A 27,301-nucleotide genomic window follows, 5' to 3' on the forward strand; every position below is an offset into this window, starting at 1 on the left:
AAGAAATCTTAGACTTACTGACTATAAACAGAAAATTGTTAAAATGATGCCACACTCTTAAAAATAAAGGTTCTTTATTGGCATCAATGGTTCCACAAAGAACCTTTACCATCCATGGAACCTTTTTCTTCCACAAAAGTTTCTTTACAGTGGCAAAAGGTTCTTTAGTTTAGATTATTAAAATGTTCTTCACGCTAAGAAAAAAGGTTCTTTTAAGAACTGTTCACTGAAAGGTTCTTTGGGGAACCAAAACTGGTTCTTCTATGGCATTGCTATGAAAACTCCCTTTTGGAACCTTTATTTTTAAGAGTGCAGATGACAACTGGACATTTGATGTTTAGTCAGGATATTTAATTAAATGTATCCAACTAAAAAAATTTATGCAAAGCATTTCCTTCATTTTATAATTTCTGAAAACTCTTCATTTTCTAGTGTACAGGTACATACGTCTCTGAGGATTCCTTTTGAGCGGCCTCTGAGCTGATCATGACGTTGGAGATGATCGTGACCACAGTGCTGGCCAGGGTGGCATTGATTTTGGCTATGTTCACAAGCTCATTCACCTTGAAGACAACCTGTGTCACCTCCTCCTTAGAGAGTTCATTGTTGGTGATGTCAGCGAGCTGCACAGCCACTTCCATTGCATTCTCTGGCGAATTCAAAATAAGAATGATTAAATTTGGTTTCGATTTCAGAGTAATGTGTGCAATGTGGATCAGAACCTACCTTGTGAAACTGAAATGCTTGTTATATTAGTGCAGTTTCCACGGTCCGGTAGGGCCCAATATGATGTATAATTATACTGGCTAATCATACTAAAGAGTGGAAAAACAAACGCAAAATATTAAATAGATTTTTCTAACATACCTGCTAAAACATGATTGCTGGCTATAACTGCTTTAATTAGAAAATTCATTTGCATTTGCATCTAGATCAGAAGCTATCAGCATTTACTCACCAAGTCCTGGATGCGTTTTGCTCTTTGTAAGGGAAACAGGGGACATACTGGGTGACAGTGGGTCTGCTCTCTGGCCATCTGTAGTGGAATGGGAAGTCCTCGGCCTGGCAGTTTTCTTAAGTAAAACAAACACAGAAACTAAATCAAAAGGATTCACTTATAAATGTTTCTTTAAAGAGGAGCCATGTTTCTGAAAATACCCATCCTTCCTTAAAAGATGTACTGAGTACATTAAAAAGTTTTACTCTTAAGACATGAATAATCCTTTTGAAAATATGTTTAAAATCACATTATGGCTTTGACAACTAAAACCTGCTTGCTTGATGCTGGAAGCAATAAGCGTTCAAGAAAACCACCATATCACATTTTAAAAGGAGATCACAATAATTAGTAAGAATTTACATCAATGCTTTTTTCTTTAGCAGTTTGCAAGTACAGGGCTACTGAAATTGAACAATATGGAGCATGCCATACCCATTAAGTTCACAGTCACACCATCCAATATCAAGCCATTTCCAATTGCAGGGGCACTTCTCAATATGTTCTCAATCTCTGGTTCTGCCAGACTTGCATCAGTGGTATTCTTATACACCAACAGGGCCATGTAGGTTTGTCTGAGAAGAATGCAACATCACATCATATCTTTTAGACATCAAAAATACTGGAAACGAAATATTGTGAAACATAGTTACTATTATATTAGTAAAATCAGACCAACTATTAAAAGTCTGCAACTGTTTTACCGTATAGTTGTGGCCCTTGAGAGAACAGTGTTAGGTTGGAGACTGAAAAAGGGATGAGAGTAAGATTGCAAACAATTATCATTAAATAAAATAAAGAGATGTTTATTTAAACTTAAAAAAGAATCCTACCTGACACTATCAACATAAACTCTGTAGATCCAGTTTTGAAATGTTTGATTGAGCTGTAAAAATCACAGAAATTGATTAGTAAGCAGTAGCATGTTTAGAAAGAATTCAAAATGAATACAATTATCAGTTATCTTAATATCCATTAATAGATTTTTAAAACAGTGAAACAAAACAAATATATATATATATATATATATATATATATATAAAATTAACGAATATAAATGTACCCATTGATATATCATCGTCTTAGCATCCCTGTCTGGGGTGTTTGCTTGTTCATCAATCACCACTAAGGATATTCTGTAGAAAATATCCTCTGTAAAAGGAGAATATGGTACTTTTTTAGTTATCAATCAAAACACACTTTGCTTAATTCACTTTTTCCTGTGTTGCATAGCAGTAGTTATGTAATAGTAATAAAATACATATCTTAGTAATTAGCAATTTTGAAACAAATGTGCTCTCAAGATAGATCTTCTAGATCAAATCGATCCAAAGTGTTGTAAAAACTAATTCAGTATAGAATATCTGGCAGTAAAAAAAAACCTGGTTTTGAGATCTACTGCTATGCTGCACTTCTATCACAAGATGGCTCTCATGTATCTTGAGTTGTTAGTGCTGCACTACTTTATAATGCATTAACTACACCATGCCAAGACTTTTCTTAGGAGACTCCTAATATGATAAAATGTAAAAACTTATTTCCACAAATTGAAAATATGAGAGAGCTTTCTTATATAACACTGTATTTTCACTCCGCACCCCAGGTAGTCTCTCAAAATCATCAGTGTGAAAATTACTGAAAGTAAGGCTGAACAGTTCAATGTAAAATAAATAATTAAATAAAGCAGTCTCCTAAGAAGGAAGAATGATACAAATCTGGATAATTACAAGAGACCTATGTGCTCAATTTGAGTGAGCGAGTAACTGCCAGTACATGAAGAGCCTTGAAACTCAATGATTGTCAGAACTGGCTATTGTTAATATCTTACTACTTCTAGTAAATCACAAGGAATAAAAAATTTTTTATTTGCACACCAAGACGACTGATTTTCCCCCCAAATTGAACAACCATCATTCTACTATTTCCACAAATTGAAAATATGAGAGAGCTTTCTTATATAACACTGTATTTTCACTCCGCACCCCAGGTAGTCTCTCAAAATCATCAGTGTGAAAATTACTGAAAGTAAGGCTGAACAGTTCAATGTAAAATAAATAATTAAATAAAGCAGTCTCCTAAGAAGGAAGAATGATACAAATCTGGATAATTACAAGAGACCTATGTGCTCAATTTGAGTGAGCGAGTAACTGCCAGTACATGAAGAGCCTTGAAACTCAATGATTGTCAGAACTGGCTATTGTTAATATCTTACTACTTCTAGTAAATCACAAGGAATAAAAATTTTTTTATTTGCACACCAAGACGACTGATTTTCCCCCCAAATTGAACAACCATCATTCTATGATCACTTGCTCAGAAAGTCAAGATTCAGCAATAAAAGAAGCTCTTTCTCTTTCTAAGATATAGATTGTTATTGGAAAACATACTGTTCCCGGTTGAAAGTCCACACAGACATGTAATATGAAAGGGAGCTTTACATGGACATGGGGCCAGTTCATGAGGGTCTGTAGTGGTCCCATTGGTGGCACTAGTATGCACAGATCCAAAACCTGCGCTGACTCCGTTGGTTGGGGTGTCGACCGTGCGATTTGTGCGGACAAAAGACTGGCCATCAATAGCTAGAGACGACTGCGTCTCGCTATCTGTGGTGGTGGGCTGAACAACGAGCGCATTGTGGTCGTGACTGGAGGGGTTTGCTGATTCATTCTTGGCCCAAAATGGCCGCTTTGTTGTTGAGGAGTGGACATGTTTAGTGTCCAGCAGGTCTTCACTGTGGCTGCTTGAGATATCCATTGATTTGGAGGGTTGGATGACTGGAACGGAGGCAAGTTCTGATGGCGTGCTACTTGTAAATGTGGAAAACAGATGAAAAGCAGGATCTGGCGGGGTCTGAGATGACATATCTGCACCAGTCATAGTCATTTGCAAAGGAGCATGAGTGTGTGGCACGTTCGCCGACAATGATTCAAATGTGTGTATATCTGTTCTAAGCAATTCATAATCTTGAATAGTTTTTGCATGCCTCATAGTGGTCACGTGTGCAAAATTACTATGAGAATCAACAGAGTCGTGTGTACTGTTTTTGTTAAATGACTTAGAGACTTCTGAGGCATTTAGAGAAGATGTTGTGTTGAGAAGCCATGAAGTTGTGGCTTCAATGTATTTGTGGGTTGGACTTACTCGACCATATGCACCAGAAATAACAAATCCATCATGATAAACCTCTCCTTTAGACTGAGAAGGAAGGACATTGCCAGGCTCTATGAAGTTAGAAATGTCCATTGTCTCTGATTGATACCTGAATTTGGTTTCATAAGGTGAGGCCTCATCTGGTCCATTCTTGCTTATTGAATTGAACAAAATCGAGGGAAAGATTTCAGTTGATGAAATTTGGGAACTCTCCCAATTGGCTTTGAAGTAGTCCGACCATGCTGACGTGGCCATGCCATGTTCTGAGCCAAAGTTGTGGGAGGATAAACTGAATGTGGGCGACACATCTATCTTCTCCACTTTCATTTGGGAATCTGAATTAAGGGGTGAAGACTGAGCACCTCTCCATTCATCTGTCAGGCCCACCACAGAACCGTATGGTAATTCCGAACTTGCGCTAACAGAAATATGAGGCATATGTGACAAGTCCCTCAGATCAGCCTCTGAAGGATTAACATCGCCTTGCCTGCTTAAGCCTCTGAAAAGGGTCTCTGGCAATCTGTTTACACGCGACGGCTTCAGCACCAGAGGTGAATCTAATTTGGACCGGCTACCCACTATTGACGTAGAAATGCTGCTTGTGATGCCTGGATAAGCAGTGAGAACACTGCGAGTTGGGAATTGGCTGGAGTCAACAGCTTGTGGGTTTTCAGAGAGGATGAATTGATTGTTCATTGAGGGTAAAACCAGGTCAGCTTTGTTTTTGGCATCAGAGATAAAGAGACTTTGGGCTGAGCCAGGTGTCAGAGATGGGAAAACATCAGTGTGAGGCCAAGAAGACAATAGACTTGGTCTGATGGCCTCTGTCATTAAGGAATCACTTTGAACTCCTGCAGTAGGCATCGAATTCAGGGGCTCAATAAGAGTGGCAGCACTGCGGGTTGAATCCATAAGCAGTCCAGCCACCGGCTCGACACTATGAGAAGAAGCGAGAGAGGAGATAACAGTGTCCAACAGTGTCTCTGTTGTGAGGGAATAGCTGCCTTGTGGAACGAGAAGGCTCGCTGCCAAAGGCTCTATGAGTAAAATAGTTTGATCGGGGAGATTGTTGAAAGAGCTCTGTTGGGAGGTTGATGAAAAATAGGAAGGGGTGGTATCAGCAAGACTGTACTCAGGTTCTCGAAAGCTTGTCCTGCCATAACCCTCTGCTAAAGTTTCCATCTGGTCATGTGTAACCGTTGTGGGCTCGACGGTGGATTTTTTCTGACCGTGTTGCGCATCTTTAAAGGTGTCCTCGATGGCAGTTGCCTCCGAGAGGCCCCAAGGCACAGTGCTTGTTAGCTTTATATTGACTAGTTGTGTGGGCGACCGCTCTGGCCATGCTGCTGTTTGGTCAGAGAGACTCTTGAGCTCAAGCTGGATCATTTGCACACCTGTCCCTACCGGAGACATGGTGGGAGATGGGATAAGTGTCCAGCTGCCGTCTGTCTCCTGCCGCTCTGACATAGCCCAGGGTAAACTAAGGTCTGACCGACTATGTAAATGTTCCTGTTTGCTAACAGCTTGTCTCACAGGTCCAAAAGTCGTGGTGTTGACAGTAGGCACACTTTCTACCTCTAAGAAAGACATGTTATGGGGGATGGCAGTGGCTAAGCTTTCATCCAGGGAGTAGGTGGAATCAAAGTCGAACAGGCTGAAGACATCATCATCCAAGTCAATGTCGTAAAAAAATGCCTCCGGGCCAAAACCAGATGGGTACTCAAGTATCTCCGTGCTGTTCTCGTCACTATCGCTCAGGACCAGTTGGGGAGCTAGTGGCTTGTTCTTACGATTACTGTGTGATGGCACCTGGAAAGACTCAAAGTCTTCACTCTGATTGTGAGCGTCTGATTGCCACGGAGGCGTCACCTGGGGATAGGCTGGCCTCATGCCTGTAGAGTCTGTTTTCTTGGCAACGGGGGCCATTGTAGACGTTTTCGGCAAGTGGGATTCATTCGTCATGCTTATTGTCGGTTGGGCAGGCGGCTTGGTCAGATGGATTGTGGGACGTTTGTGTGGTCGAGTGACGGCAGCCTCAACTTTCTTCCTCACGGGCCAGATGAGGGGTGTGGAGATGAAGCCGAGTGATGTTTTGGGGCCCCGGGGAGCAGGAGCAACAAGAGGCCTAGCAGGGGGAGAGCTAGTGGACGGAGTCTCAGCGCGAGGAGTAAACCGCAGTAGTGACCACAAAAATGCAGCCCTCTCTTTTTCTGCTCCAGCTCAATTATTTAGCAGAGGATCCCCCGGATTTGGTAAAAATGAAGAAGTCAGAGCAGGCTATTATTTATCTTTGCAGATATAAAAAAATGAAGAGGTCAGAGCAGGCTATTATTTATCTTTGTAGATATACAGTACACCATACAACAGAACAATATACTGGAAAACCAACCTGGAAAAAAAACATTCTAAAAACAATATAGAAGTTAGCACAATGACTGTTTGAAATAAAGCACAAACATAATCCAGTCATTGACACAATGCTGGTGACTGTGAAGAAAGCAGAAAAAAGCAGAAACACAGGATTTTTCAGGAAATCTGTCTGGAAAGCAATGCTACTGTTAGTGCAGAATAAAGGATAGAAAGATAATATTAGCATCATAAATAAGCCATTAATTATAAAATAGATTATATTAAAGTACACAGAGTGCTATGCACAAAGTAAAAGAATAAAAATGGTAGTTAATTTTAAAATGTAGCTTTGCTAAAAGCAAGAGAACAGTAGAGAACTGATGGTTGGCTGCCAAGAAAAGTTTTTAGTTGAACACATTTAGGGAATTTAAGAATATGCAATGAAAGAGAAGAGCGAAGGTAAGTGTTTAAAGACTGCTAAGACCTGAAAAAAATACAAAAAGATTTACAAGATACAAATACAAGAAAGATTCTAACAGATACATACAGGAGGTAGAAGTCAAGTCCAAATTGGAAAACAAAAACAAGCTAATCACACCACACACTTGACAAATTAGAGTTAGAATGGTGTTTATTTATACAATTAATTCTGAACATTCTAATATTCGATAAGTATACAAACCATGCATAAAAAATAGGTAAGAGGCCTTTCATCTGCACCCAGGAAAATTCAGAGCAATTAACCAATCGTTTTAATTTCCGTTCCCATTTAAACAAGCTAGCAGTTCCCATTCTGCCCATACAAGTAAAAGTTTAGCAGTGACATCCCCTGGTAAGCACAAGCAAGCCATTTATGACATGAGATAACAGGTTTGGCTTACCATTGGTTTTGCGGTTGGACAGAGGTGAGTTAGTAGCAGCAGCTGCAGATGAATGAACGTATTAAATGACTGATGAATGGTTTAGGAAAATGAACACACATAGAGTAAAGCTATGCATGAGGACATGAGACAAGGGTCCATATACTGCCATGCAAATGTTTTCTGTTTATTGGTCTTTTTTATTTTTATTGGACAATGCAAGGTATCTGCCAAAACAATGTTTAACTATTTTATCCAAAATACATATTTTTTTAAATATTGCAGGTAACAGGACATTAAGTGTCCAAATGCCACAAACATTTTACATATCTAGTCTTACATTACATCAAATAAACTTAAATCTGTATTAATTGGGTATTGGAAACATACAATCAAATGGATGTAAAAGCAGATTCTAGACAATACGGAGTAATTTAGCTAATAAAATTGGCATTTGATAATACATCTTTTGTAGAAGTGATGTCTTACCAGGGTTGATGGGTGGCGGGTTAGATTGGATTAAAGGTGATGTAGTTGGTGCTAATGATGGCACACACAGACACGTTATAGGTTTGGTTAGTAAGGCAATATGAAACAGCATACATGTATATTAATGGCTAAATCTTTTACTCAGTAACTGTTAGCTTACCAGTAGTAGTTGTTTTAGCACTAGTAGTTGGTGTGAGTAGAGCTAGCGCTGGTACAAAGAAGCAGAGCCGCGCACATGTATTAGTGAGGGCATTTATCATACCTCATTAAACAGAATATAAAACAGTAGGAAACCTAGATATGTGCTTACCAGAAGTTGTGGTTAGAGGCATGCTAGAAGTAGATGTGTATGAAAGAGTAGTAGTAAGAGCTGATGAAGAAAATACAGAGATAATGAGCTCTACTGGCATGCATCCATCTTTAAAATGATAAAACTAATATCTACTAGGTTATCTGCTTCATAACCTTATTTTAAAAATGTAGATATATATTTGACTTTGAATATACCAGTGAAGAAAAAGATGGCATATAGTAAATACAATTTATGTCATCATTTCAACAACACAAAGATGAATAAATAATGACAGAATTTTTATTTTTTGGGGAAACTATCCACAGTTATATACAGTAAACTGCCCCATTTGAAATCAATTTAAATTTAGACAATAATCTGCATTGTTGCTACATCATTTGATGCTAGAAGAAAAAAAAGATGAAGAGAGGAAATGACATTTAAAAGGAATTAATACTGTCTACTAGCTTTTAAATCACTTGTAAACTGCAATGGTATGACATAAATTAGCATTTCAACCAGACAGACTTGTTTACTTTAAAACAATCCTACATGATTATATAAAAAAAAAAAAAAAAATTCAACCAATTCACCATATAAAGCAATCATTCTCATTGCTATTTTTTCAAATCTACTTTTGAGCATTAAAAAAAACATTACACATTCTGGAACACATCCATTAGCAAATGGAACATTACTTTCGCAGCTAATATTGATGTTCTCCAAATGAGTTGACCACCACCTGTTCTGCATTAGGCAAAATAAATTACCCTCATGAAACAAAAGGAACACAGGCATAAAATGATGAGAAGACAGATGTGAATGCTTACCATGGGTTGTTGCATTAGTAGGAATCATGTTAGTGGTGGCAATGGATGCGGTGGTAACAGTTAATGTTGCTGGTGGCAGGGATGGAAGAAGGGCACACTGGCATTAAATGGAGGTTAGAGTGAAACCAAAAATGCAAGAACAACTGGTGGAGCAAATGAACAGTTGTGTGCATTACAAGCATAGCGTGAGATGAATATGGAAAAAAAGAGAATAACCAAAAATGAGAAACATGACATGTTCTAAAACTATTTAATGGCAAGAAAAATTGGGCAACAGATGATTGTTTTTAACTTCCCTTGCTGAGTCACACATGTGAATGAAAAGGGAAATGTTTTCTTGGTAGTTCTCATGTTTTCCTCACAAATTTCTGTCCGTTTCTAGTCATTTTCTATAAACACCCAATAGGTCAAATTCGACCTTGTGTATCCTCAGAAATACACAGTCAGTTAATCATTTTTAATGCTTTTTCCCTCAGATATGACAGCCAGTTAGCAGTTATATGTAATTAATCACTGTTAAATTTCAAAGAGGCAATTATATAGAAGTTATACACACTGATATGGATTTCTATGCAAAGATATTTTAGCTCCATGATAGGTTGCTTCTGCAAACATAATACATTAAAAAAATGATGACGACAATAATAGTTCAGTGACGAGTGACATTAAAGTTTATTTCTCAACCAGAAAACTTTATTGAAAGATTGTCAAATCTCCAGGCATGAATATGCCATTTTTGTACTTCATGGGAATGAATATTATGCAATGAAATTTCAGTAGACCAGTGGGAAAGAAGCATGGGACAATGACCTTTAATGGCCATTACTAAGGACAGGAGGCCTGAGGATTCTCATGGCTCCCAGATGATGATAGACGTTTACTGGCCACCAATTCAGTTCAGGGGTGTCTTAATGAGCGGAAGGCAAGCTGTTTTTGTTTGTCATGCTTACGCAAGTACTAAGACTTGCCAATTAAGTATTACATATAATTTCCAGGGAAAATTGTTGTATTTTAAACTCTTTCATGTTAAAACTAGCAATGAAATTAAGAGACAAAGGAATAATGTTAAATAAGCAAAGTCATAAATTAGTCAAAAAGGTAAAGACAATATTTGTTTATAATGGGTCAACTAATTATCTAGAACAATTATCTAAAACATGTTTTGAGGAATGTGTTCAGCATGAAAAGTTATAATTAGGATATTTCTTCCTACCTGGGCAGCCAAGTCCAGGGGAAGCACAACCTGTGGTTCCCGGGGAAAGAGTTGCTATGGTAGTGCCTAAGAAAGATTTGAAAATGATCATTTGACATTTTATAACAAATGAAATGTTTTGAAATGTTGTGAAAACATGTTATATTTAAAATTCAAGAAAAATATCTATAAAATCTAAATGCTGCACAAAAATACATCTAAAATGAATCAAGTTTGAGATGGAGAGACTTGGACATTCCCAAAGCACTGTCAAAAATATTAATTCTCTCTCTTTTACATCCATAAATAGAAATTCAAGTCTACCTTAGGACAAGATTTGGATCGTAAAAGTGTCATACATTTCTCAGCACTCCTCTGGGCTTTGACAATGGAAAGTGACCTCAAAATGTCCACACTGAAACTTGAACATGAGTGATTCAAAGGTGGAATTGAATAATTTGCCACAGTTGAATGACAGAAATGTTCTGCAGGATGGTTTGATCGAGGCCCAGGAATGCCACCTTTTCTCAACACAAATCCATTAGGGATGTGTGAAATACCAATTTCATCTTCTTTTGCTTTTCAAATCTTTCCAATTCATCCGCTGACATAAAGCTCAAGCTGTGTCTAAACAACATGCTTGAACGCATGAAGACACCAAATCTTGAAAATAATTTAAAAGCCAGGCAATCCGCAAAAGCAAAACCTCAACTTGCAATGCAAATTTATTGGTTAAGCTTTTGTCAATGAAATCCTCATCAGACCACGTCTGAGGATTGGAGCGATGACCAAAAGTCAAGTCAATAAACCTTTTGCATGGACCAAAATTTTAAAGGTTTTCCCAGATCTGTTTGATATTTTCCACCTTTTAAGAGTCTTGATGGCTAAAGGATTTACTACGTGTAAATTAAAATGCTATTGGTTCCAACAAAAGCTGATTATTTTGGCATTTTCAAATCCAATGTAACTCTGACTTAAGCTAAGAGCACAGGTCATTTGTGAAAAAGATGATTTGATTCAGGTGTCAAACTACACAGAGGAACTAATCCATAGCACATCATAGGAATGAAGTAGCAGGATAACTTTAAGAGCTCTTTAATTTATTAACGGAGACGTCACATTGCGACAACTGCCTAGTGTTATAGTGCAGAGTCTCTGATCATCCTGAAGTTCAGTGTTAAAAGGCAGGTTGAGGGGAAAAAACCTCAGCTGTTCTAAGGACAGGCTTCTCTGCTGCATTTCCATGCAAGGTGGGATCGCCGTCTCCCACTGGTCTTGTCAAAGGATGAGAGGGAACCACATGAGTAGCCAATGGAAAGACAGGGGAGGGTAGCGTTTTAAAAGCATGCTTATTAGTGACAGCATTAGTTTTGCTCCGGGCTCAACTTCACGGGCCTCTTGACTTTATGCCAACATCACAAGCACAGCTAGTTGTAACTGAGCAAAGGAAATAGTTATGTGTCATAGGTTCCAGCGTCTAACTGTCTACAGAGGGCTGAGGGGGTCTTGCACTGCTCCTGTCAAGGTAAAAAAAAAAAGCTAGCTAAAAGCAAAAATGCCCTGGAATAGGTCTAGCACTAAAATGGCAAATATTCTAAATGAATGAATGGAACAAAAGAATGTATTAAAGGGGTAGTTCATTTATTCACCCTCATTTCGTCCCAAACCTGAATGACGTTCTTTAGTAGAACACCAAAAAGGTACATTTCTAAAAATATTCTGGTCACTCTTTTTAAAATAACGAAGCTCCAAAATGAAAAAGGCACCATTAAAATACCATAAAGACATATAATTCATGAAGGAATCAGATCTTCTCAGTTAATCATGTGATCCAGTTCACAATATCAGACTGAATGATTTATTCTAGAAATGGACAGATCTGGTTCTCATGTTCAAAATAGTTATCAACTCACTAGAATTGAAGATTTTCAGTGAATAATAACTTAAAATTCACAAAGCTGATATATTGACTGATATCAGATGTGCTGATATTTCTTATGGTCTTTTTGCATTCTTTATGAAGCTTGAAGCGTCAGTTTCCATTCAGCTCACTTCACATCAATAGAAGAGAGCAACCAGTGGCATATTAGAAATTAACCTTTTGTGTCCTTAAAAAGCAGAAAGTACAGAAAGTCATACCGGTTTGAAATGACATGTGAGTGAGTAAATATATAAGTATAAATATATAAATATGCCAACAAACATCAGCTTTCCAAATGTTCGTCAGTAAGAACATGAGCATTATATGTAGTTCAGGACATTTTACAGAACTGGGCAAAAAGCATCTATAGGTACAGCCACACGTTGAATGACATTGTGTAGACGTCATGCATGACCTTCACAGCTCAAAGCAAGCAATTCCGCACATATTAGGCATGTTAGCAGTACACTCACCACTAGTTGAAGCTGTTAAGTGAATGCAATTTGGGTAACAGACTGCAAAAGAAAATGAGAAATTAGTTGCCTTTACAAACTACAGTTAGCATAAGCACATAATTCAATTCAAGTCAGCCAATGGCAGGGATATGTATATAAATTGCATACGGTATCTATCAAAGCAATTTCATGCTTTGAAATGGACAGATAATTAAAAAGCCTTTGAAAACATTAATCACGGTATATACAAGCAAACAAAGACTCAATGTGGAGTCCACATTGAAAATCTTGGATTCAACATCCAATTAAACCTTGAGCCAAATAGTTTAAAAGTTTTTGATAAAATACTCAAATAAATGTAAAACAAATAAGAAAAAAGATTGTGCACTATTTATGATATATTTGTGAAATTTGTGATGCACAGGATGGTGATCAGTCAAGGCTATCCTTTTCAAATCATTCAGTCGTCAGCAAAAGTAGGGCAAATCAAATAAAACATTCATGTTTATTACCATACACTCTTAAAAATAAAGGTGCTTCACGATGCCATAGAAGAACCTTTTTGTCTAAATGGTTCCATAAAGAACCTTTAACATCTGAAGAACCTTTCTGTTTCACAAAAGGTTTTTTCTGGTGAAAGAAGGTTCTTCAGATTATAAAAAGGTAAGAAAGAGATGGTTCTTTAAAGAACCTTTGACTGAATGGTTCTTTGTGGAACCAACCTTTTGAAGCACCTTTATTTTTAAGAGTGTACACAATTTTACCTCTCAAGCAAGTTCTTTTCTTTTAAAGGTGTTTTACTAGAAACAAATGACTTTGCAGGCTAAATACAGTAGAAATATTTTAGATTCTGCACTAGTTAATTACTTTATCAAAAAGCTAATTTGTGATGCACAAGATGGACACAAAGCAAAGCAAAAGGGGGACAAATCAAATAAGACATTCATGTATATTTTCAATTAAACTTTTTACTCCTACTATTTTCATGTTAATAATAAAATTTGCAATGAAGAAACTGTCAATAAAGAGAAGCATTTTTAGAGCTTTGAAGCCCACTGTATATTAACATAAAAAGACAATGCATTGCTAATGATTTGCATATGATCAGTTATCTAAAGGAACTCTGATGAGGAATCAGTACCCTCCCTGTTCTGATGTCCTCCTGACAAGGAAACACCTTTAACAGGAATCGATATAGGCGATTTAACAGGTTATCCAGAGAAAATAATTCCAACATAACTTCCAAGACTAACACAGACCAAATGTTCACACAGGACATACGGCTTTATCTGTCTTAGGGCACAGAACGTTACTGAGTGAGTTAATGCTTTTGATCTGAGGCACCATAGTTTAAAGTGACACTTTTTTCCATGGGCTGCTGATGTGCTGGGCATCTAGAGTTTCAGGAACCTAAGTAACTAAGTGGAAGAAAGCAGTCCCTGGTGAGGCTTGTTATGCATGTGAGTCATGCCTGCTTTTCCTCTATTCCACCCAAAGCTCATTCCTCTACGCTGAGAGTTGGAGGGCATTTGAAGGACTTTTAAAGTGCTGTCTTAGGTAGCGGAATAATAAATGGTTCTCAAGATTCTTTCTGCATTTTTAGTTGATCAGAAAGTGCACAAGAAATGGGCCCCTTTAAACTTGGCATTAACATCCATTTGTATCCGGAAAGTATCTGGGTACCCTTTAGCTGTATAGCATTTTCACCTTTCATCCATTGCACTTGTGTGCAATTGTATCACACTCCAGTGTGATACAATAACATTTATTTATGTAAAATTGAAAACAGCACTTACATATTATTTGTGTGGTTGTATTTTAAAGACTTAACAAAACAAGTGGACTTAACAAAACAACATTTAGCATGCACATCTTTGTTGAATGTGGTCAGTCTTTGACCACCTCTGAATGTGTTTTTAATGCATCTTGGGTGCATTTACATACAGTATGGGGTTTATTGTGATCACAGGACTGGCAAAGTCTTTTCTGTTGGTTTAAAACTACAGTACTCTAATAAATACAATTTGCCTTTCTTTCTTATGTGTCTGTATTTGCTTATGTATTTTCAAACACTTTCTACTTCTTAAGCAAGTTTACTTCTAAATTTGTTTTTTGAATATTTGAATTTTTTTACTGTGAAGTGTGAAATTAATCTGAAATTACTATAATTGATATGATTACTACTAGTAATTCAGGATTCAGACAAACAAATTGTTCTACTTATATCTTGTGTAATGGATTATTCCAATGCCAAGCATAAAGGGGGCCTTTCATTTTGCATCAATGAAAATCTGAAAAAAAAATATAATAAAAATATATAATAACTCAACATTATAATTTAACACATTTTACTATAATTGATATGATTACTACTAGTAATTCAGGATTCAGACAAACAAATTGTTCTACTTATATCTTGTGTAATGGATTATTCCAATGCCAAGCATAAAGGGGGCCTTTCATTTTGCAATGAAAATCTGAAAAAAAAATAATAATAAAAATATATAATAACTCAACATTATAATTTAACACATAAATAAATAAATACATGTTTTTATTTGAAATTAATTTTATTAGATTATTATTTCATTTATCTCATACTTTGAGAAAATTGTACTAGTGGGCAAAACTATAAGGCACTGAGTTGTGTGTGATGGCTTCTCAATTTAATCTCTCCCGTTTATTAATTTATAATAAACCAGCTTCCGCACAATATAACTGAAACCATATACTCACTACAGCTGAGAGTGCTGTCGGTCTGCATGTAACTGCCTGGGATAATCCAGAAGCGATGATCCCAGTCAATGACGTTTCCCTCGACATCACAGGTGAGGGCAGACAGCTCAGAGTAGGGCATGGTGTAATCCCACAATCGGAAATTGTACATGAAGCCATCCAAATTCTGATCATCCACACTGACCGAGCTTGACCCCTTTCCTGCAAGCTGGAGGATTCCCCCACTCGGCAAGGTGTAAAACTGAGAGGCTGCGCAGGTTTTGGCTCGATAGTGGCCTCCAAAGTACACTGCCACAAGGCCGGTGGACTTGGTCCAGGTGAGGCAGATGGGCGTCATGCTGGACGTGATGTCTGAGCTGGTGAGCAGGTCGTTTACAGAGCAGTAGGAACTGTCGATGAACAGCTCCATGCCTCTGACTGTCTTCTCAAATGCCAAAATGGATGTGCCATCAGCATCAGACAAGGTAAAGATGGTCTCTGTGCTCTTCTGGGCCGTGCGGGCGATCTCAAAGCACACAGTGAACGCAGTGAGAACTGGAATGGAGACTGAATTGGCCACTCTCACTACATTCTTGCTGCTTTTTGGCATTGTGACCTTCTGGTTCCTCAGTGCCACTGCCACTGCAAGAGTGAATAACATTAGATCTTAAAATATGACGCAAATGCATGCACTTAGTTATTGTGGAATAGAAAATGGTTCATTCAAACCTCTTTATGATCTCCAAATTGGCTAAACAGGACAACACAGACTAAATTCAAATGAGAATCAGCTAATATAGAGTAACTGTTTCATTATACACACAAGAGAAAAGAAGAGAAACATTAATGTCTGAAATCATCCAAGTTTGTCAGGAACATTATATTAAGTAAGCTTCTTAAACTTCTTCCAAACCGGACAGTCATATTCTTTCGCCCATGTTAAAACACCTCTTTTAAGTCAGATTTGCTGACACATTTCATTTAATTGGCGGAAGTTTGTGTCTGTTGGCAGTCTCTCTATAAAAACCACAAGCAATTTGGAATGGAAAATACACCTCCAGTTGTACTATTAGATCCCTGCACTCTATATTCATGATGCTTTTTGACATAACCAGACATCTGACGCTACTGATCACAGAACAAGCAACGGGTTTGCTGAACACTAAATACTAATGAGCTTGATCTCAAACGTGTTTCATTTCAAACCTGTTTCACTGGGAAGGTAATAGAAAATGCAGTGTCTAAATCTGTAAGCTACTGGGTACTAATGGGTACCTTCACACCTGTCTGACTTCATAACAAAGGTTATTTTTGCAGGCTGTTATTTCTTTTAGAGGAGTGTGCGCTTTTTCATTGAACATAACTGTGTCCGTCAATTTATACAGGCACCCTTGTTACCTGATAATGAGCCTACACCTAGGAATTTGTAGTTTTGTTCACAAAAAGAATTACAACCCTAAATAAATACAGTGTGACTTCCCAAACTCTTTCTGTTTTTCAAAAAAAAATCTACAAAAATCACGTCATCTAGTTAAACCAATATAACCATTTTACATGTTAGTTTATTGTTTTCCCCTCAGAGTTAAATTTTTTTATTATTTTACACTTTACCTAATAATACCAGAATGTTCACATCATTCTGTTCCAAAAACAGGCATTCATTTGTTTATGAAAAAGAGGCAAAAACTACGCCAGTGGTCATGAAATATTAACTTAATGCAATATCTGAAAACTAGCCTTAATAGGTCACAAAATCAAATGAATTTGTTTTTGTTTTTTTCTGAAAAACAAGCAAAAAAAACATTGATTAGAATATTTTGTAGGCTGAAAACTCTTGTTGAGAGAATGAGAGAAGTGCTGAATAAATAACTCAATATAGTTAAACGATTGTGACCGTGGTCATAAGAACTCAATGAGATGATATTGATAGCGTGAATGGCAAAGCAATATGAAGTGAGCAGCTGTGATATGAAACGGAGCAACATAATCTTGATAATACTGCTGTCTATGACATCTGATGTTTATTCACTACATTAAAAAATTGCTTTCACTGTCCCGCTGGGGAAAGATTATCTGTTTTTTTAAGCCACAAAACATAATTAATAGCATCCAATAAACCATAACAGGATACAAAAAAATCTATTTAATTATACATTATGAAATAAATAGGAATAAAAAATTTAATACATTTAATTATCCCTTAAAATCTATCATGAATGATTAAAATATCTTAGATAAATAAACATGCTGTGAAGAGCTCGCCATGCAATAAACATACCTTGCTTGTAACTGATATGGAAGCCTTTCTTTTGGACACTAAAGTCCGAGTTAAAGGAAATCTCCATCACATTGCCACTGGAGTTGAGAGTTAGTCCATTGGGTGTTAAGCCGCAAAATTTGGCATCGCTCGTGCCTGTGCTGACGACGATGCGGTCATAGATGCAGCCGTGCGCTTCCTCGAGCTCAAAATCTAGGAAGGTGATCTGCACTATAAAGCCGGTCGGGGCCTGTATGGTCCACTTGCAGGCCTGACTGGGTGGGTAGTCATTGGGGTAGCAGGGGGAGGTAAGAGAGCCCTGGGAGTCGGTGAGCACCACATTGCAGCTGACGCTACTTTGGCAGCTCTGTGCTACTGCAAGCAAACAGGTCACATGTCACTTTAGCTCCCAAAGGACAGGTATTAGAAGAGGCCAAGGACAGGAAAGGCGTCAGGTGACAGGAAGATGTGTTTAGACAGCCGTTGGGTTAGTGCATCGACACGAACAGAACGGAAGGGAGACAGATATCAAGTTTGATCGAGATATGGTACGTTACTGTTAGGAGTCCTGGAGCCATTTTCCCATTAAGACAACCTAGAATCTTGAACCATTTCATGGACTTATGATCAGCGTCACCAACCATATCCTTTAAGATCCCTCAAGGCAACTCTCCGATGTTAAGACTTCAATGGAAAAAAAAAACAGACTCAGAGACAATGGCCTCTGTTCATGAAGTCCCGAAAAGCACATCAGCAAAAACCACAGCACTTTTTGGCAAATTGAGCAGCGCTGAGCAATTAAACTTTCTCAAGATGCAGTGGCTTCCTCAGGACAAGTTTGATGCAAGTAAACAAACATTACTGAGGGTTAAATTTCATAACCCATTCAAACAGTCAAAGGACAAACTAATTTGAATGGTTTATTATATGTTCTCCAAGTAAATAATATTCCATGAGTTTTTTTCTTTCTGCAGAAACAGTTTTTCCCTTTACAGTAATGATACTGTTGAGAACAACTAATTGAATTTTCATGCATGAAATTTTAAAACTCTTCGCATGAAACATCCCAGAATAAAGGTCTACTAGTGGCCATAAAAAAAGGTATTCATAGTAGTTGGCTTGAAACTTGCAGGTTTAGTCATTGTATCTCAGGAGAAACAGGAAATATGGGAATTGATGGCTTTTCACAGATTCCAGGAGGGAAACAATAAAGCACTTTAATGATGAGAACTGCTCTCTAATAGAATAGAAGGATAAAGGGCATTCACCCTAGAAAGGGAAAATTATCTTTCGTTTAAGGGGACACCAACTAAACCACAGAGTTCGCTCTCTTCAGAGACCTGAGTCAATACATGCCTTGTGTTCACCAGAGTGGACAGTTGATATAAAGGCTGAATTTCAGACCACTTACATTTCAATCCAAACAGTCAAGAAGCCAAAACCACACACTTTTCTCCTTTCTGATTCTGTTTAGAAGTGGTCAGAAATCTAAAAGCATTCCTAGAATCAAAAGATGTCTTTTTATGAAAACTATGAATGCACATTATCACTACTGTTGCAAATTATTAACTTTGTTCACTCTCTAACAAATTTGGTAGAAAGTTACAGAATAAAATATTTATGGAATAAAATATATATATCTCACGTTGTTGAACTTGTTTCTAACTAAATGTTCTTGTTTTAGCTTATTTTAAGCATTTTAAAGCTATCATTAATTTTAAGCTATCTTAAGTATACTTAGGTCCAGACCAAATACACTACAAGGTAAATGTGAATGAACTTTAAAGGATACAAATTACTAGCATACATAATAGCGATATACACACATGTTCTTGCAGAAGTGTTACTGTGTGCCTCAGGTCAAGTTTTATAAATGTACAAAATTAACAGATCATTTCTTAATGGAATAACACTAAGAAATTTTCGTTTGTGCTTGTTTCCCATACCCCTGTGCCAGCATTCAAGCCTAATTTAAATTAAACTAAATATGCAAGAAAAGGCAAAATATGTGATTAAAATTACTTTTGGAGAGTGACTCTGAATTTAATAAAGTATAACACATTATGTGTTATGGCTCCAGGGCAAAACGATCGTTGGCTGTATCGTTGCAAGTTGTAAACTGTAAAACAATTTAACTAAATAGATTTTATACATGTAACTACCTCATTTTTTATTTTATTTCACATTGAAAAGCCAGCAGGCTCTACATGTAAACAACACTTCATAAATGTATAGCAGACCCTTTTTATCGGAGCGTAAGCTAACGTTTCTGCACATTTGCATTCTCCTGGTCTCTTCTGGAGGATCAAATACACCGCACAAATCAGAATGTCAGACCAGTCTGAGCTGGGTCACTACAAAACCCACCACAAACAAGACCCGATCGACACACCTGGGACAGAAAATGGTGGAAAATTCATAACAGTTGTCCAGCAAAAACAAGTAAAGAGGTGAGGGGAAAAAAGATCATTCTTTCCGCCATCATGCCTGGGGTTTAAACAAGCAAGGAATGGGATCAGCTTTTGACAAGTGGCCTGTGAGTGTTTTGCAGAAAGAGGCTGAAATCACTATTGGACGGAATCACGCTACTGGAATATCCTGCTGTTTTATAGTTGTGTGCAAAGCTGTCGGAGTGGGCCACAGTAAAAAGCGGCACGACTAACTGTGCTACAGAAGCCACAGCTCTAACTGGCACAATATATCGTGTGCTGCTCAGATCCTGGTTCCCATCTCAGTAGTGCGTCAGGGGGACTGAACACGTCACCTGCCTTTTTTAATGAATTTCATTCGCACAAACTGTACAAAACAAGATCACTCCACTCAAAGGTCATTTACTCACTATGAGATCATTCAAAATAAGTACAATTTGTCTCGTTCATATACTTATGTGTAAAAATGAATAGCTGATAACAGCTTTCACTATGTGTTGAGTGTAAGCAGACTGCGCTTGTCAAAGGAGGGGGCTTTGTTGAAAACGACGCGTTTGAGAGAGGCAGGGCATAGAGGACCTACAATAATGTACAGTATTTGAAAAATAATGTGTTTTTTGAACATTAAAGCATGTCAACATATTCTGTTACACCAAATAATGATTTTTAAAATAGCATCATATGACCCCTTTAAATGTGTTGAAAATGAAATGAAACATACATGTAATTTGTAATGTTAACCCTGTTATCTTTTTGAAGGTGTAATTATATCACACATATATTAAACTATATTCATTTCGCTTGAGATGGAATAATGTAATTTATTACACTTAAAATTGTATAAAATAATGTTTAAAAGGGTATTAAACTGAAAAAGGCACTGGTTTACGAACTAATTTTTGCACTATATCAACAAAACAAAACAAAAAACAACACAAAACAAAACAAAATACTGGAGATATGGGATTTGCAAAGTGTTGTGAAGTGACTGCTGATGAAGTGAAGGTCAATGAAACAATGCCTGCATGATTTTACAGGAGAAAAGGAGAGCTTTGATCTCAAAATGTCCTTTTAGAAGAAGGGCGCTTAGGGAAGATGCCAAAAGATGGAATGCCAGATACATGGATCTCAGGCTAAAAAGGCCTGGGAGATTAAAAATAGCCCTTTCAGCAGCGTCACATTTTGTGAAAGCTTTAATCCTGAAGTGTCTCATTTCTCTCACTCTCCTGGCAGTTTACCTGCTGTCTTTGTACCTCAGGTGTGCTGCATTCATCTGCCAAGGGTCAATTAACAGTTCACCTAAAAATGCAAATCCTGTCATCATTTAGTCACCTTTCTGTCATTACGGATGCCTACGTTATTTTCTTTCTTTCATGAAAAATAAAAGGAGATGCAAGGCAGAATGTCCAAGCTGCTCTTTTTCATATAAAATAAAATAAAAATAAAATAACAAAACAAATAAGCTGCTATATGGGATTTGAGAACTGTTGTGAAGTGCCTGCTGCTGAAGTGAAGGTCAATAAAGTTGTCCATGATACATGTCCTATAATCCCACAATAATTCTCACACTAAAATATAAATGTGACCACTTTTATGACAGTTTTATGAGGCTTTTTATCATTTTGAATCATAGAATTATAAACTTTGAAATCTGCTTTCATTGTATGGGAAAAATGGCTCAGACATTCTGCCCAGCATTTCATTTAGTGTTTAATGGAATCAAGAAAAAATAACATGGGCTTGGAATGGCATGAGGGTGAGTAAATTATATTATTTTCATTTTGGGGGGAACTGTTTCTTAATTGAGTCCATCACTTGTGCACTTTTTTTTGCGTTGCTCTTGATCAACATGGAGTAGCTGTTATAAGGATTCAGTGAGATGTAACTCTATAAACACACTCATGGCTCCTTGGCTTATGAAGCATGGCAGAAAAACAAGGGCATCCAAGAACAAACATGTGACAAGTTGTGTGTACATTTGCGGTTTTGGTATGAAAACAAGCAACAAAAGCATATTGTGAACTTATGCACAAAGGGGTTGGTCTCTCTATGAGCCATAATCACATCTGGTTTTAATGACAACCTCTTGCACGAGGACAGTAAAGGTTCCATGTCTGGGATGGAGAGTCTGTGTGCGCTGTTTACTGAATGTGACAAATCAGATCTAATCAACAAGTTTTTTCATTAAGAATTTTCCTAGTTTGAACTACATTTTATTTAGGCGTGATTTAAGTGAGGTCTGGAATGCCTACAAGAGGCGGACGTCCTAAAATGATGCTCGAAATTGCTATTGGCCTTCTCACCACAACATTATTCCATTATTTGTTTTTGCTGTGGCTTACATTAATCGAATTTCATTGTTTTGAAAGAGTTTTAGCACTCGCTTGTCCGTCGTTTAAACTTTTAAAGCGCTTTAGAAATTTCCCTGATGCTGATTCCCAGCATTAAATCTGATCTTTGCTCTAAACCATTTCTGACAGGTATCCAAACACTGTAAACGTTCCTTCTTGGACCAATATAACAGTATGAACAAATCAGGCGAGCCATGGCATGCAACTAATATTAAAAAGACACATGCTTTTCATATGCAGCGCACAGGCAGGGCTCGAATTGAGGGGGGATGCGGGGAGATGGCATCCCCCTGGTTGAAAAAAATGACAAAAAGCATCCCCTCAGTAAAACCACCATCCCCCCTTACCGTCCCCTTTGGATTAATATAATGTGTATTATGTAAAACTTATCATGCAAATGAAATGTTAAAATGATCTACTTAAGATAATTCACTAATAACGGCGATTGGCCAATCAGAACTCTGTTCTGTAACAAGCTGCGCACAAGCGGAAGCAAGTGTTCGTCATTTTTCGTGCAAAATGGTTCAAGCGCAACTTTTGAATTTCTTTAAAAAGAAGACAACAGAAAAGGTATGATTTTTCCTTCATTAGAATTTAAAAACATTCCCCTGACATAATGTTATTGTGCTGTATGTGTAACTGTGAGGGATTGAGAGATGATAGGAGAGCTTACATTATCAAGTCATCGACCTTGCAAAAACCAAACAAAAACACGTCTTGAGAGTCCAAAAGCATTCACTGCGCGATGAAGCCTATTAGAATACAGGTAAAATAACCTTATAATTCAAGCAATTAAAGAAAAAATACCTACAAGGCCTACATGCGCGAGCACAAATGTGCTATTAATTTTATACAACAGTGCATAGTAACATGGTGTTTCGTTTCTTGAATGAATCAAGTTTTTGAACGAATCAAGTGAGCCAGTGATTAAACGGCCCATTCAGATGGACACTTTTCCTGCATCCCAATGTGCATAATATCCAAAAAACGAAAAACGAGAAATCAGCTTAGATTTTCATTTTTCGTTCATGGTTGGAAAAATGAATAAACAGTTTGAATATTCGATTTCTACATGTGGGCGGGAATTAAAGCACGGTTTGATCTTCGGCTGACCAATCAGCAGAAAGGGGTGTTTAATTCCCGCCCATGTGTAGAAATTGAATATTTAAAACGGCTCCCTTTTCATGTTTTTGTTTTTTTCCGAAAAATGAAAATTCAGCTTAAATTTTCGTTTTTCGTTCATGGGTGGAAAAATGAATAAACAGCTTGAATATTCGATTTCTACATGTGGGCGGGAATTAAACGCCCCTTTCTGCTGATTGGTCAGCCGAAGATCAAACCGTGCCGTCATCAGTTCTTCTGCAGTATCACGCAGCAGAATAATAGTCCTCCACTGCTGCAGTTATATGGATTCTTAAGCATTTATTGCAACTACATTTAATCATTTTTCATCAAACAAACAGGCTAATGAATAGCTTGACACAACTCATACTGGGGCAGAGTCTAGACAGGGCTTTCTTCTGTGTAGATATAAATTCTATTCTTTGCATCAGCTGGGCATGGCAGGGTATGATATGACAGCTGTCATAGCCTACCCTGGTCACCCAGTAAGTCTGTTTGTTTGTTTAATTAAGAAATTAATTAATTAATTTGTTTCAAAATAAATATTTGAAACACTAAGACAAAAAGGAAAGAATATTAAATTGTCTTGGGTATATATAGGCATATGTTCACGCTGTCATTCTGACTGACAACCAGAGAACAACAGATATTAAATAGCCTACTGTTAGAGTTATATAATGTAGTCTTGTGTTTTATTAAAATTTATTATAATTGATATCTCAAAAGGATATGCACTTGTGCTCAGGGTGAGCTGCTGCGCACTCGCACTGCAACGCAAGATTTTCATAAAATATAATAACTTGCCATTTTGGTTTGTTTCTCACCAAACCCTCAGTATACCTTCAGAATGCTTGGAATATACGCCACGAGATGCATATGATAATTTTACGACAGATATGCATCCACTTAAAAAAAAAAACCTAAAACTAAAGTCACCATTCTCTGTCATTAAATTGGCAAGTGCGAGCAGAAAATGTTTGTGTTATTAAGTAATAAGCCTTTAGAACAACATTAAGGTGAGTAGTCACTCTAGTTCACACAGTTCCAATAAATTGCGATGGGTTAAATAAACTCTATAAGCAGACAGACTACAGTCAAGCACAGACCAGTATTGAAGTGCACAGGAAATAAGCAGCAGTCATATTTAAAGCAGTTTAAACTAATATTGAGTACTGATTGATGTTCACTTGGGGAAATAACTTAATACTCTGCCATTTATAATCGTATGGTAAAATGTATATTTTTAATTGTGTAACGTTACGTTCAAAATAACTACAAAATGTCATGCCTTTGAAAAATAAAGAGAACAACAGAATGCGCTGCTTTAGCGCGTCTCGGTCTCCTTGAGCTTCTTTCCAGCGCATGCCACAAACATGAACCACAGGGAATACTTGTCTTTTAAAAGGCTTCATTTTGATTATTTGACGTTAAATGCATCATATAAGTCACTTTGGAATAAATCACAGTAGGCCTATGTATCATGATTAAAAAAAAAGCGACTTTACAATCTGGAAATACTTTAGGCTATAGCAAATCATTTCTCGGACCCCCTATCACTTTATGAACGGCTGGTCTACACAGAAGAAAGACCTGTCTAGACTCTGCCCCGGTACGAGTTGTGTTGAGCTATTCATCAGTCTGTTTGATGAGAAAAATATGAAATTGATAAAATGGGTTATTAATCCGTACAACTGCAGCAGTGGAGGACTATTATTCTGATTATTATTACTATTTTACAATTACGATTACTATTATTCTTGATCTTCGGCTGATCAATCAGCAGAAAGGGGCGTTTAATTCCCGCCCACATGTAGAAATCGAATATTCAAGCGGTTTATTCATTTTTCCACCCATGAACGAAAAACGAAAATTTAAGCTGAATTCTTGTTTTTCGTTTATTGGAAAAAAAACGAAAAAGGAGCCATTTTCTCATTTTTCTACTTTCAATATTAAATCAAAAAACGAATGATCGAATGATAAACGGATTTTGCTGCCACCTACTGGTGGTTTTATTGTCATCATTATTTATCCATGACAGGCCTACACCAGCCAAGTTTTCAGCACAAAAGCCCATTTAGCAAAATATTGTTTAATTATCAATATTGACTAAAATTCCTCCATTTCAGGCCCAAGAAGGAAAAAAAGCAAATAAATAATAGTTCATTTAATAAGGCTATTTTTTAATTAAATAAAAACCTTTTTAAAAATTAGACAAATTTTGAAATCATTATGTAAAATTAGCTACAGGACCCACATACCCCCGCCCCCCCCATCCCCCCGAAAAAGAAATTGACCGATTAAGGATTCAAGCTGCCAGTTAAGGCCATGTTTTTTTGGTTCTGAAAACATTAACAACACGTTTGAATAATAACTCTGTCGTAACAAAGATTAGTCAGCTGCACAAAAACAACTACAAATGTTGTGCGTAAAGACTGGCCTACAAACAGAATCAGTTTCGGTAAATAGTTTAGCCCACCAATGCATGCCGTGAGACCACTGACAGAGCCAGATCTCACCCTTGGGTCCTGTTTTAATTATATATGGAGGAGTATATGTAGGATCTTTCTTCACAACTAAACTGAATGTGGCGTTATTTTAAAAAATGTCTTTTTATGAGATATTTTTCATGTATAACTGGTTGTGACTAGGACAAGGACAACAAAAGCATGTCAAAGGTGATTAAAAAAGCATGACGAAGCAAGAAAGTTATTTAAACAAATGTAAGGAAGCTGATAGAAAGTTCAAAACATGTATATACATATAAATTGAGTGGAGAAAACAGTGAAAAAAGTAAATTGAAAATATGAAACATGACATTAAAAAGGGGAAAAGATGAATTCATGAAATGGAAGCAATGTTGATTAGCATGATGTGCAATCAATATACATATAAACTCAGATCAGAACTTAACTATGGTTTACATTTCCTGATAACACACTATTTGCATTATTACATTTTACATTTACAACTGTAGAGCTCCTTTACCTGAAGTCGAGAAGCAGAGCAGCAGCAGGAAAACGGCAAGAGCATTCTGGAACTTCCATCTCCACCACCTACCACTGATGAACGAAATCCTGCCAATCAGATTTAGCGAATTAAATAAAAAAACAACAACCTGTAATTCAATTTATTACTTACATGTAATTTCAGTACAGTGTAAATACACAAAAACCACAGCTGCATCAGAGGGTTCATTAAATGGATTGCCGTTAAAGCTGGGAACATTATTTGACGGATGTTTGGAAACAAATTCGAGTTTATTTGTGCAAAAAATGCAAATAGCGTCATGAATTGTCGTCTCTGGTTTTCTTAGTCACCGACTTAAAACACTTCATACACGGCAACTGGCATAAACTTCATGCATTAGCTTTTCTCACTCTCACACACATACGCAGGAGCACAATATCTTTATTCATGTGTCTATAATTTGGGAGAACTTTGAAGGTTTAAATTATGTATTTGTGGCATGGAAACCATTTTTTCTTGTCAGAACAGCGACCACAGCCATGCAAAAACTGCCCCGTTACATAATGACTAATCACTCTCCCACGTCAGCCATAATAAGTTTGCTGAAAAAGATCACGGATGGTGAGGTTTACAAAGGGGTGCACCACTATTTACAAAGCAAAACCTGAAATGACAGGAAACCAGAGGCAAAAAAAAACAAAACATAAAAGAGTGTTATCTATTAAAGCGGTTCATGCACATAAAAAATATCATAGCTGCTAAAATAAACGGAAGGATACCTTGAAAAAGCAATTTAGATATACAGAAAACCAGTATCTAAAAAAAAGAAAATTATAATGCTTAAAACTACAATGCCGTTTCACGGTCTTAAAGAGACAGATCACCCCTCAAAAAATGTAAATTCTGTCAACATCTCATGACTGTA

The 27,301-nt window shown here is 37.0% G+C and overlaps 1 protein-coding gene across 8 annotated transcripts in view; it reads right to left on the bottom strand.

Moving 5' to 3' along the window:
- Positions 1-27,301, bottom strand: part of adgrg6 (adhesion G protein-coupled receptor G6) — a 42,253-nt gene that overhangs the window by 10,902 nt on the left and 4,050 nt on the right. For 3 of the 8 annotated variants that reach the window (XM_016235662.1, XM_016235661.1, XM_016235667.1), the window contains exons 2-18: positions 26,395-26,483; positions 17,529-17,882; positions 15,272-15,892; positions 12,554-12,595; positions 10,181-10,246; positions 8,968-9,036; positions 8,156-8,215; positions 8,006-8,053; positions 7,846-7,896; positions 7,378-7,419; positions 2,061-2,149; positions 1,831-1,883; positions 1,702-1,743; positions 1,433-1,572; positions 959-1,073; positions 727-815; positions 448-649 (exon numbers count right to left, since the gene is read on the bottom strand). In XM_016235662.1, the coding sequence (XP_016091148.1) occupies positions 448-649; positions 727-815; positions 959-1,073; positions 1,433-1,572; positions 1,702-1,743; positions 1,831-1,883; positions 2,061-2,149; positions 7,378-7,419; positions 7,846-7,896; positions 8,006-8,053; positions 8,156-8,215; positions 8,968-9,036; positions 10,181-10,246; positions 12,554-12,595; positions 15,272-15,892; positions 17,529-17,882; positions 26,395-26,483 (2,172 nt within the window). The remainder of the gene's footprint in view (positions 1-447; positions 650-726; positions 816-958; positions 1,074-1,432; positions 1,573-1,701; positions 1,744-1,830; positions 1,884-2,060; positions 2,150-7,377; positions 7,420-7,845; positions 7,897-8,005; positions 8,054-8,155; positions 8,216-8,967; positions 9,037-10,180; positions 10,247-12,553; positions 12,596-15,271; positions 15,893-17,528; positions 17,883-26,394; positions 26,484-27,301) is intronic. The other 5 variants (XM_016235669.1, XM_016235663.1, XM_016235664.1 and 2 more) reach the window with 4 other exon arrangements.

The sequence above is a fragment of the Sinocyclocheilus grahami genome, unplaced genomic scaffold, assembly GCF_001515645.1.
Source record: "Sinocyclocheilus grahami isolate Dianchi unplaced genomic scaffold, SAMN03320097.WGS_v1.1 scaffold473.1, whole genome shotgun sequence".
In the NCBI taxonomy this organism is placed as follows: Eukaryota; Metazoa; Chordata; class Actinopteri; order Cypriniformes; family Cyprinidae; genus Sinocyclocheilus; species Sinocyclocheilus grahami.